The 13,430-nt window shown below is 43.4% G+C and overlaps 1 protein-coding gene across 1 annotated transcript; it reads right to left on the bottom strand.

The window, feature by feature from the left end:
• On the bottom strand, positions 1-10,286 carry ZCCHC10 (zinc finger CCHC-type containing 10). Its single transcript, XM_082771301.1, has 4 exons — positions 10,190-10,286; positions 7,528-7,689; positions 5,499-5,540; positions 1-1,993 (listed from the first exon to the last, which is right to left on the bottom strand). Exons 1-4 carry the CDS (start codon positions 10,228-10,230, stop codon positions 1,723-1,725), a joined length of 516 nt encoding a protein of 171 aa, XP_082627427.1. The 5' UTR covers positions 10,231-10,286; the 3' UTR covers positions 1-1,722.
• Positions 10,287-13,430: the final 3,144 nt, after the last annotated feature.

A 13,430-nucleotide genomic window follows, 5' to 3' on the forward strand; every position in this document is an offset into this window, starting at 1 on the left:
GCTGAAACCATGAGAGATGACCCTAAACCCAGACCTATAAAAGTACTGTTTTCCAAAGGCCTTGCATTTTGATTTGCAGTAAGCATGAACTTAACAAATACCATTTAATAATTTATTAACTTTCCCATTAAATAGTACATTTACTCAAGAAGACTTCAACAACTTTCTGATAATTTTTATTTACAGTCTGCAGTGTTCTGTAAAACACACTAAAACAGACTAAAACAGACAACATATATATTTTCAAACATTTAAATATAAGCACAGTTTATTCAAAAGTAATTCTACACACTACTTTTCCATAAAAATATAAAAAATAGTTTAGTTACTATATTTTACCTAGACCAAGATATTTAAGAATTCTTCCACATGTGATGCCTCCCCCTCAGAAAAGGGTAACTCCAACAGTAAGAAATTCAGGAGATGGCATCACAAATTAAAATACTAATGCCAACAGCTCAAGTCCACCAAAAGAACAAATAAATTTCAATTTATAACCAGCAAGAGTTGTTCTGCAGTATGCTTGGATTTATTTTTTTTTTTGCACTAACTTGCTTCTCCCGTGCCAGATTTCCACAGACATGTACACACGCCAGTAAAAATAACGAACAGATTATACTGCAGACTATAATGCCAGTTACCATGTGCTCAACAACGTAGATTGGCAATCTTGCATTACAGAACTTTTTTTTTTTTTTTCAAAAATATCAAAATGGAAACGCTGTCCTTTGGACCTCTTTTAAAAGACAACTCCACTCCTTACTGAGCATCCCACGAAAATAGCCTTTCTTCTCTCTCCTAAAAAATAGTGCCTGTTTTTGCTCGTCACTACCATTTCTCTGGCTTTACTAACCGTACTCTGTGTGGAAAGCTATTGGGAGTTCTGAAAAAACACCCACTTGAGCCCTTCTCTCACCAGGATACATTTAATTTACAAAAAAAAAGGCACAACGATGAAACTCCTAAGCAGCATCAGTCGTAATTCTTCCACTGTGCACTGCTCCTCTTTCTTACATAGACAATGCTACAACAGACTCTGTTTGTCTCAGAAAAGTACTACAAAGACAGGAAATATGGAAACAGGCAAAGTTGAAAAAAGCCTCTGTACAGCACAAGTAGCATATTGATCGTTAACAAATGAACACTATTTAAAGTTTCATGTTGCAATTAAGACTCGACCTGGAAGCATCAGGAAAAGCCATCAGAAAAAAAGCTCAGCAGCATATAATACATTTGTTAACAGTGAGATGGAAGGCCCTCTGTGTGCAACATTGTGCATTCAGTTTCAACAATGACCGTGCTCTACAGCCAGCAGCGTACAACTTCTGCTTCTGACAGATTGGAGGATTTTCTACATGTAAGTGAAGTTGCCGTAAGCAGAGTAGCAGTATGTGATGCACAGCATGATCTGCGATAAAAAGCTTTTGCTTTCCAGCATGTAAACATCCAGGTTACTGGACCTTAGCTCGTATAAACAAATCTGATGATAGATTTTTAAACTAAAAAAGTAAAATTTCCCATAAAAGGATAAACCACAAAAATACTCTTTCAGTAAGTTTCACGTGCCATTTAATACTTTTCATGTCCTATGAACTATGCAAAACATTTAGAAAGTTTTAGCAGTAGAAATGTTGACCAGGTAAACTGCTTGGCAACCACGTGCTCAGAACATCTTTGAAGAATGTTATCGTTTGCTCAGCAACAGTTCTTCGCTACAACATATTATTTCTTCTTCTTTTTCTTTGGTGGCTCATCATCAGAACTACTACTGTCTGTGCTGCTGCTGCTACTGCTCGAGGAACTAGAATCTGATTCAAACTCCGAAGAAGAAGTAGTACTACTCGAGGATGGAGACGATGAGGAAGTTGAGGAGCTCTCATCACTGTCACTATCATCATCAGAAGAGGAGGTAGAGGAATCTTCACTGTCAGATGACGAATCGCTGGCTGAGCTGACACTGCTGCTGCTGCTGGAACTCGTCACACTTTTAGATCTGAAAGAAAACAAATACACAGATGAGAACAGGCCTGCTATAGACAGCATTACAGAGCGCTCTTTATACTCTGTTGTAATCCAAAGACCAATTATTCGGCCTGAAAATTTCCAGGCCTAACAATTTAACAATCTTCCTTCCCCTCCTGCTCCCAACCTCCCATTCCATTCTGAACAAATTAATTTTGAGCAACAGCAGAATGACACCACGCACATGATGTAAGTTGCCCTGGACAACATGAAAGCCTGAACAGGACTACAGGGGAAAAAAAAAAAAGTTACGTTTGAAAGTTGGCAAGGCTCCTCCTGTTCACAGTAACGACTAGCGTCTTCACTAACTCGTAAATAAAAGAAAGTTGCAGGAATGTGCTGTACCACTAAAGCCTCAGGGGGAAAAGTAACCAAGATCAGATCCCTAGCACTGCAATAAGAAGTGAAATTTTGGCAATGTGAGTTGGTGGAAGTTTCATCAGCGAGATTTCCCAAACGTCAGAATTGTGCTCAGCGGAAACCTTTCTTAGATTACTGCTGGCAGAACCCCCACTACCTGCCGCTACAGCAGGCTTCTGTTTTCGGGGTGGAAGAGAAGGTATGGAAACAGTCCAGGATAAAGATGGAGTCAGGAACACTGTAAAGTGGATTTCTGTAGGCTCTGCAGTTTAATTTTTTTTTTCTCCTTTTTTTCCTGTCCTCCGTGTTTAGCTCTTACTGTAAGGCCACTGTTCCCAAGATCAAGGTCTTTGCAGAACTGATGTAATACGAATTCTAAGAAAGTACAATTAAGTTCTTCCATAAATCTTTCTCCAAGCAAAATATAGAGGTACTTATCCACCCTTCTTCCCACCAAGTCAACCAAATACTATGCAAAAATGCTAGAAATAATAATGCAGATTTGTAGTTTTTATCTCAGTGTTTGGTTAAGCATAAAAATTCAGGAAATGCCTACGTTAAGTCTACCAGAGAGTAATGTTTTTTCCATCAGATCAGCCACTGTCACGACAACTGCCAAATCTGAATGCCTGTAATATGCTACGGACCACTGAAGTTTTTATAATACACAGGGCATGGGTTCCCTCTCTGTGCACAGACATAATGGCTGTTTATAAAAAAAAAATAAATCATAAAGGCCAGTTAAATACAGACACTGTTGGTGGAAAACTGGTGTAACGAGATAAGAAAAAAAAGTGTCTATTTTTAAAGTGGCATTTGTTATTTTCTGGGCAAACTCCCACACAAACCAGTAGTTTCAATCTAAACACTTTTTACTGGATGTGCAGACCCATTCATATGGGCAAGGATCAGAGGATCCCCTGAACAGTAACCTTGACAAGATGTTTTTTTCCCCCCAAAACATCCATGTATCTGAAACATCAGACACGATACTCAATACCTTCACCTCGACGAAAGCACTGGCTAGATCCATGAGAAAAGAGCAAGCAGATACTTGTTGCCAGCTGATGCAATCGGTGGCCTATTGGTAGTCACAAAAGGACGATGGACATGGGAACAAGCAAAATTCACCTATTTTACCTTGTCCTATTTAGGTAAGGTGACATCCTAGATGCTATATGTTGGGAGGTCTCAGATTTGTGGGTCTGCTGTACCACTGGAAAAGCACATTCCTCCAGCAGATAAACATTCGTTCTCCTCCACACAAGCTCACAGATGGTAACAACTAATATTATTCCATGCACGATGAACCACGGGATTACTGCTGCATTTGGTAACGTTGGCTATCACCCTTCTCCGAGATTTTACCCTTTCTGGCTCCACTGCAATCACCTAACAGCCCCAGGTGATTTTAAACATGCTGCTTAAATCAAACCTACAACATTGGGCACCAGCACCTGGCTGTTCACATGCCGGATTGCCTGAAGGAACAAGGGAATTAGGACTCAATTCAGGACCCTTCAGACAGGCAGCATAAAGGGGGCTTTCAATTAATTAACCAAGTATGCCACAGAGGAGTGATGAAGCCAACGTAAACTCAGAGACAGTTCTGTGCCACCTAAGGTTACAACATTGTCCGACAGCAGTTTTGCCTGTTCCTGTTTTTCTGGTTAAGCCTGTAGCTTCCTTATTACTGTTTATATCAAAACAAACACACACTATGTAAAAGGTTAGCGCTCACTGCTGCCAGAAGTCTCACTTTTGCATTTTTTGAATCTGGAACTTACACATCCATTGCTTCGCTCAATTTTCTGCGTTTATTTTTTCCCCTATCATACTAAAGATATAAAAACCATGTGACCTGGAAAGGAATTTACATTGATGGATTTTATACTGGCATAAAAGCAGGGTAACAATTCAAGCATAGCAAAGTTTTTAAGGTTTAAAGAAACAATGGTCAAACAACCCCCCAACCCAAATTCTTTTGTTCTTTTCCTTTTGGCAGCGGTTTAGAGCTCAACTACTCTGAAAATCATGCCAAGTAGAAGACTGCAACACATGAGAAAGCTGAGGAAGGAAGAGATCTGAACTATATTGTTAAGAAATCAGCTAATTTATGATCTCACTAGCCGTGGATAATTCCAACAATACGTGAACACAACCGAGAAAGAAGCCCTTGAGAAAACACATCCTGATAGTTAGAACTAAGATACTAATCAAGTGTTCCAATAAAGCCGGATTTAACATGAGAGCTTCATATAAAAGCATGTTTTAAAAAAATGCTCTGGCTCATTTAATGACTGACACACAAAGCAAAAGGCCTTGCCTTTAAAAAAACAAGGCTGTTTTTAACTGGTCAGATTCAGAGACAGAGGACAGTCAACGAAAGGCAAGGAGACAATGAGGCAATTACTGTACAGACATCCCCCATATGTAAAACTTGCAACGTGATTAGCAGGAGTCTTACAGCCCGGGTTCTAGCTGCTCCTGAAAGGATTTTGCTAATAGAGACTGAAGTGGATTCCCATGCTAGCATTACTGCATATGTAAAGGAGGAAGGATGGCAAAACAACTCTTGGCTCAACTTATTTTTTTTTCCAGGGATGGAGGATGGTAAAGGAGGAAATGTTTAGTTCCTGGATTTTTTATTTATTATTTTTAAGATACACGTTTCATTCTCTAGACAAAGCTTCAGAGACAGACAGCTGTTAAGAAAAAGGGATGAAAACAAAAGGAAGAGCAAGATGAGTAGGTGGAGAGAGAACAGGCTAGAAACAGTATGCCATTCTTGCACAATTATTTATACTACTCAATAAACATTGAGGCAGAAATAAGACGACTTATTATTAAAACAAAACAACACAGAGATAGAAGAATGACCATGGAGAAAAGCAGAGGACAAAGAAATTAAAGTTTTTGGTCAGGGAAGAGTAGAAACTCTCCCAAGTACCTGCTGTGCAAATGCCCCCAACAGGCTAAAAGCTTAACACCAACTCTGTATCTGCAATGCTCACTTTCAATTTCCACACAGGCCCCTTCCAAACTGCCTGCTGCAACACCCAGTGCAAGATCACACCCTGAAGCAGCCGTACAACTTGTCATCGATCCCCACATACCTTTTTTTCTTGGTCTTCCTTTCTGCAGTACTTTCTCCAGCGCTAATTAAGGGGGAGAAAAACAATGCCTTTGATTAATGCAGTAGGAAAATTAAATATGTAGCAGCACAGAGGAGCTGAGTTCAGTACTAGAAAACTGGTATCCCACTTGCAGAAATCTGCCCAAAGCTCCTTTAGTATCTATTTTCAGTTGCTATTTAAACTAGAAAAACAATATCTACAAATCCGGGGAGGGGGAGCAGCAATTCACCTCTGATTTTCTGGGTTAAGAATGCTTCACTCACCTTTACTTTTTTCCTTTGCATTATACAGACAACAACATCTTGGGATGGCAGAAGCAGAGGGGAGGGGATACAGATACAAAAAAAAAGTTCTGTGTACCCATATTTAGCAATAACTGAACCGAATGAAACAAAGGATTAGAAGATCGGATTAGTCTGTAGCTTTCATCGTGCATTTCTTTCAGGTACAAAAGACACAAAACTATTCATATGGCTGCTTTCCAGCTATTTGTCTTTCAGACTGCCATGTATTCATACACGTGCAGAACGTTTTAGGAGTAAAAGAAACATTCTTTTGTGATATTTAACAAACCACGTTAGGAGATTTTTACTAGTCTTCAGTTTGGGATTTTTTAATCATTTTCAAATATTTCAGTCATGTTTACCAGTCACATCCACTTTGCATCCCCTTTTTCCCCATTGTAGGAAAACAGCACATAATTCAACCTGGAATGAACATTTGTGATTGAAGTAATCCTTCATCATCTACTTACATGCTTAACGTGCCACTGATAGGTGAGGAAGTTGTTCTTTTATGACCCGGGATACTTTTTCCTCAACTGAAACTATTTCTGAAAGCCATCTTATGTACACAGAACTAACAGTAACCATTGAATTAGAGAAGTTGAAAATACATTTCACTTAGCAATTAGATAGCAGCACGTGCTGGTAACTCCAGAAAATGTCAGAAATAGAAACACGTTAAGTGTAAATTACATTTCAACAAAAGTACCCAAGGCCATTTGTACACTAGCAAAATGAGATTTCGCAAGTTTTTCTTTTTCATACCAGTTGTATGAGAATAGCAGAATTATTACATGGAAGAGTTTTCCACACTCCTCACAAAATCCCATCGACAAGAGGAAGAGTCACTGACCCTCAAGCTTTGAAGCAAGCTATAATCCCTCCTGTACTGCTGAGCACCGCTCATATTTCTGTTGTTAGGGCCGTATGCCCTTACCTAGGTAACCAGGGATGAGTACCAGTGTGCATACACAGAGCTACGCCCCAAAGCACCTATGGGGAGGCTGGTGACTAGCCCAGGCTGCCACCCATCGGCCTGTGCCTCCCTCTAGCGTTTTAACATATGTATAGTTCTATGAGTTTGACACTTTATGAAGCCACAGAGCTGAGAGCGGTCAGCCGGCTGCACATCAAACAAAGCTGCTTTGTTACACTTGGTTGTTCTCCCTGTGGCACCACACATTGCCTCCAGAACCATAAATAAAACTCAGGAGTTCTACTTTTAGTTGATTGTAGCAGTTTTTACTAAGGAATAAACATCGTCTCACCTTTCCTTCCCTCTCAACTCCTGTAGGACTGGCAGGCAGCAGGCTCTACTGATGCCAGCAAACTAAACAGTGACAGAAAGCAGGTCTTCAAATCCTCAACCTGCTCACACGTGAACTCAAGGAACCAAGCAACTGAGGAACTCAGGAAGCCGTATTTTATTACGGACAGCCTCTGACTACTTTACCCTTAGCTTAGTATACTTTATTGTTTGTTTCAGACGCACTTAAAGCTTTTTTGACCCAAAGCAACAAGCAGGTGTTAACGAACAATGACTTAATTTTGTGGGATCCAAGTGCACATACACCATCTAACATACACAACGGTTCTGATACTGAACAGACACCTCACAGCCTGGAACAAAAGACAACAGAAAAAGGCCTGGACCACCATTTTTTCCCACCCACCCAATTACCTTTTCATTAATAAACCGAACGTTCTCATTCTGCCCATCTTACCTTTGTTGCAATAACAGTCGCTTCTCTTTTTCCTTCAGAACTTTTGCTAACTGAGCTGTCCTCGAAGGTCTGTGCAGGTATTTTCTCTTCCCTGTACATTCATACGTCCAATGTCCGAACTCCAAGCATTTCTGACATCTGACGTGCTGCTTGTTTGCTTCCCTATAAAAATGCAGAATTGCATTAAGTGACTGATTCCAACTCTGTTCTACCTATTGAAAAAATAGAAATTTTCTTTAGCACACAAATTCTTAACAATACACGCAGCTATGTTTAAACCAGAGCAATGTTCATGGGTGCTTTAACTATTAAACATCTTCAGTTGGGACAAGAACAGTAACGTACACACAGAATTTTGGCAAACTCACGCACTTCAGTTATCAAAATATCCTAATATCAACTATTTATGAAAGAAGAAAGAACACTTTTCCTCTGTTCCAGAGCTTCAGCTTAAGCCTTCTTCTGCTATGGTAGCTAATGCTGAACTACTGACATTAACTGTCAACGCACTGAGCAACTGCACCTGAATTTCACTTTATGCTCGTACAAGCTCCTGCCAGCCTAGCTTGCAATCTTCGTTCCCATATCCTCGTATCTAACCCTCAACAGCAGAACACTTCCAAATTAACACAAAGAGCCTGGGATTCTGAGCAAGTAAAACAGAGCTGCTCCTATTGGTAACTTACTTGAATCTCGCTAAGATTTATTAAAGCCTGACAGAAGATTTATTGCAAGAATACGTTCTTGTTTACTTACTGCTCTCTGCCACTCAAATACAATTAGTATAAAAGAGCATTTTACATCTGCATTTCAGTCTTCAGTGATCAAATTCTTTGATCATTTTTAGGAGCAAGTTAAGTGAGAAAAACTCACGTTTTCATATTCTAGCACTTAATCCACAATTCTAAAGTTTAAAAAAACTCTGTTTGCTTATCTTCTCACAGATGTGCTCCTCCTTTACAAACAAGGAAACTCAGACAGCAGCCAAGTGACCCACTCAAGGCCATATCACAGATTAGTTTCAGAGCCAGGACTTTGTATCTCTCATGCAGCTCACTGAAACTGCTGTGACTTATTTCCACCTTGCGTTGTTTTTTCAACATGAAGACGCTCATTTTTGACAGCCAGCACATCTTAATCATCCAAAATTAACAGCCTGGCTCAGCTAGGAGGAGGATCCTCGACTGTTCACTTAATATTTAGAGAGCATGAGGTGACAGACCAGCAGCGAACACCCTGCTCTCAGAAAGGAGTGTTCCTTTTCAAAGCAACATAGCGATTGTTTCTCCTTTGCATCTAGCTATCGCTTTTTCTGACAGTTCTGCTGCATCTCAAAGGGAATCTTGTTTTGAACATTCATCACTGTCTCAACGCAAAGTTTATTTGGCTTCATGATTTACCTTCAGAAACGTTGATGTAAATGAGCACTGTATGACTAACTAACCCTGCTACCTACACGGTGCAGTTCACTCAAACTTCAGCAGGAAGCAGGAGCACCAACAAAACAAAAAAAATCAAATCAAGGTCCTCTGAACGGATTGTTTTGTCTTGTCCTGGTCTCCTGGCTCTACCACAAGAGTTGCATGTAAGCAAAACAAGGATGCTATCTCTGCTTAGTCAACATAGAAAAGCATTCACTTTGTTTTTTTTGTACCACAAACCAGCCCAGAGCTCTCTCCACAGGAGGAGGGCAGCTCAAAGCAACAACAACAAAATTCAGCATTTCCAGGGCTCTGGGACTGCTCACATGACTGGGGCAGGCAACTTTATGCAAGGTAGGACGATAAAAATCAAGCCCTAAAAGCACCAACCAGGAAAACAGATCAAAATAGCTCAGCAACCAGACCTATAAATATCATATCAACACTAACAAGTTTTAACATGAATGAGAAGCACGAGGTGAAGGTAAACTTTTAATACAGGTCAGTGGCTACGACCTAAACACAGCTGTTAGCCAATGTGCAATACAGCAAACAGCCATCAAGCAGCTGAAGACACAACAAGAATGTAGGAAATCGCTCCTTAACCTATACAGAATAGCAACCTAAAGAACCAGTATTCCAAAAGTGCTTTGAAATTCCAAATTATTTTCTACTGGAAAATGAGGAAGAACTGAACTACAGTAAACAACAAAAAAGGCACGAAGACGCAGAAGCCATCCGTATGTTAACCAACGGCTGTGAGCAGACAGAAAAAAAAAGAACACTCTTAAAAAAGCAACAACAAATTGTTCTGAGGAGGGAGATGAAGAAGCAAACCCCGAGGAGTGCCGAGGGGGGCATTCACTGTACTCAACACCACCAAAGCGCTGGTTTCTCCTTATTTCGCTGCTGTGCAATCAGACCCCTCAGCTCTGAGCACAGAGCCGCTGCTTCCCCACACACACCCCTTTACCAGCCCCTAAACCCACGCCGGGAGCACACAACCACCGCTTTTATAACCCAAAATGCCACTTTTATAACCCAAAAATGCCACTTTTAGAACCGCGCCGCCTCTCCCCGGCCCGGCCCGGCCGCGCTGCGGGGCGCTCTCCTGAGGGCTGCGGGGCCGTGCCCGGGCCGCCGGGGCCCCGCTGCCCGTGTGCGGGCCGAGGAGCGGCCGCGGGGCCCCCCCCGTTGTGCTCCCCCCCCCCTCCACCCCCCGTCGGTCCCGGCGCACTCACGCCTGGCGGCGGGCGATGAGGCGGTGCATGGGAGTCGCCATGGCGGCGGGCGGGGCCGCGCTGCATGCCGGGACGCGAGGCGGGCCTGAGGCGAGGCAGAGCCGCCCTCAGCGCGGGGCTAAATGGCAGAAAAGGGGGGATTTAGCCCGTTATCGCCTCGTAACGCACGGCATCGGCTCTGCTGCGGTGTAGGCGCATGAGCACGGGAAATATAGTCACGTATAAGCCCCCTTCTCAGGGGCTGGCGCTGACAAGTTGTCCCCCTGCCCGCGCTGCCCCTCCGTTCTCCATCCATACCTAACAGTGAGGGAATAAACACCTCAGGCACCCCTAGGAACCACAAGGCGAAGCCTTGCCCCCACCCCACTAAGCCCTGTGCCAGCAGCAGCTGGTATTTTGGGCTCCTGCATCACCTCCTTACGGCCCCTGGCACGGGAGAAGAGGTCAAGGGGCAGAAAACGAAGCCGTGGCGGCAGTGCTCTGAGGGCACGCTCCTGGCACACAGCCCCTGAGGCATCACTGCCAGCTGGCACAGGCAGCGCGGCCCCCATCCTGAATTCAGGGCAGCCACGAGTGGGGCTTCCTAAAGTTTGCTTTATCAAAACTCGTTGTTACCTCACGGGATCGGTATTAAAACAATAATGTTGATCTCACCACAAAAATCCTCAAGGAAACACACTCCTTAATGTGGAGCTGGGGTGACTCCTGCCGTTTGTATCCCGGGATATTTTATACCCAGCCATTCTCTGAATTCACCCAGAATTCACCCCCTCCTGCAGGGACAACCTGCGGGCAGTGTGGGCATTGCGCTGGCCCCCTGCATTCCCCAAAGCAGGCGAACCATCCTGGGTCCTTAGCAGTGTAGTAACAGCTATGTGGCTTCTTGGGAGTGCACGGTATTCATTTATTATATAAAACAACAAAATCTATTGTATTTCCTTAAATTCCTAACATCCAGCAGTGCCAGTTGGATCAGGGCCTTACTGTGTTAGGAAACATAGGAGTGGGATAAAAGACAGACCTTGGCCAGAGAGGCTTACACTTCCCTCAAGACAAGGTACAAGGTGGAAACACAGATACATAAGAATAAAACATACGGCACACATAACGCAGCAGTACAAATCTGATCCTTTCAGCTGATGATCACCCCACGTCCTGAGGTGTTCTGCCTCTAATGGTACCTTGTGCTGGTTGGACTCGATGATCCCAGAGGTCTTTTCCAGCCTGAATGATTTTATGATTCTAATATCACAGCCTGGAAATACGAGAGCCAGAACTTCCTGCTGTGTCACACATGAAACATGTCAGAGCAGGTCACATCTGCTGAGGACAATGGCACCGATTAACTGTCACATGGGGAAGGTACGATACTGAGGAATTCTTAGACATAAGCAGCTCCAACTCATCAGGATTAATTACTGTGTGGCGAATTGAATCATGGTAGCTCCTGTCTCCAAACTCTGAAATTTTAATGTCTAAGGCTAGTGGCTGTTCCTGTATGCAGCTTGTTTTCCTCTCCATCTGGCATTTCTTGTGGTATCTGATAATTGTCCTGTTTTGGCTGATGCTCTGTGGTAATCTGTGAATAATTACATCTGGCACCATAGCTACGTTGTGCTGTGTGATGCCTGGTCTGTTATAAACGCACCAGAGTCTGGCCTCAATATCTGAATCTCGATGGCTGGCATCTGACTTGAATGGAGAAAGTCAGACAGAAGCATTTCCTGCTTTAGGATTGATCTATTTATAATAATCCATGCTTACAATAAATCCCTGCTCCCTTTTTACCTCAGAATCACTTAAAATCTTGGAGTGAATTACACACTGATAGCAGTGTCTGTACTCTGCCCAACTACATTTGGTGTTCCTGGCAGCTGTGACAGCAGAACCACCGTTCCCTCAATGTGCCAGCACAGCCAGGGTTGTGGTGCCATGTACCAGAACACGCACGGAGCGTGTGGGCTGCTCCTTACACAGAGACCTCAACGACACACCTGGTACTGGAGCAACCCACTAAAAATCCTGCTACCTGAGAAGTTTGAAAGAGTGCTTGTAACTTCAGACTCCGCGGGTTCCTACAGCCTGCAGCCTCCTCGGGGGAGTGTCTCACAGCCAGTCCTTGCATTCAGTAACTCACTGTGGCACCCCTCAGGGTGGGATGCGACTCCACGGACCGAATGTGCAGAGTCACGGTGTGGCGCTCAGCTCCCTGCCAAGGGCGGACAGATCCGGGCTGCTGCTGCTCAATGAGCTGGCTGGGACCATAAATCCTGCTCTTGCACACCAGGCTGCTATTTAAAGTCGCAGTATCATTAACCTATTTCTAAATATGCTGGGCAGGGCAATTGCTTTCCAAAATGTGCCCCTCTCTAGACAGGAAAGGGGGGGGTATGCAGACAACGCAGGAGAAAAAAATGGAAGGTGCTGAAGCTTTGGTGGCACAGACCTCGAGCTACCTTGTCATGCAGCTCCCACTGTGCTTCCACCTCTCTGCACTTTTCTGTGCCTGCGCATTGCTCTTGAAAGCAAGGTGTCACAATATTTGTTAAGGGTTTGTACATGAGACAGGAAGAATGGAGCCAGAGCTTTCTCAGGAAGGGCTGAGTCAACGAATAAACAGTTAAACCTCCCTCGCCAAGACTGCTGCTACGAGTGCCACTCACACAAAACTGATCAGCCTTCCAAAACGATGAGCAGCTCAGTAGCTGGTAGTGCTACTGCTGGACAACAACAGTGACAAACTGGGAGCGCTAGCGATGCTGGCACTTGGCATTTTTTTTAATGGGCATTTTACTTTTTTTCCCCCCCAGCTCTCTAGCAGAGTAACACAGAAGGCCTCTATTCAGGCAGAACTGCAGACTAGAAAAACACCTCAGTGATAAGGGATAGAGTAAATAGACTTCAAGCACGCCCTGTCCAGAATTTCTTGCTGCCATTCAGCTGTACCTTCAGTAACTGAGTTTACTCACAGTACTCCGTTAAGGTAATAAATACATCCCTGTTGGCCAGGTTGCTTTGCTTCTTCGCAGAGGAAGCAGGCTCATGACTCCTTTGGTATCCACCATATAAACAATTAGATGGAGTACAGAAAGCTGGAAGAAAAAAGATAGATGGGTCAGCTGGAGCCGTTCCTCAACCTTCATGTGGAGGAAGCTTCTCGAACCCCAAATCGGGTTAGGCTTCGTTGGGTCGGCTGTTGTAAAGCCACATTGGGAGGGATAACGCACCCCCAAAACCTGTA

This window comes from Aythya marila, assembly GCF_965140915.1.
Source record: "Aythya marila genome assembly, chromosome: 14".
Lineage (NCBI taxonomy): Eukaryota > Metazoa > Chordata > Aves > Anseriformes > Anatidae > Aythya > Aythya marila.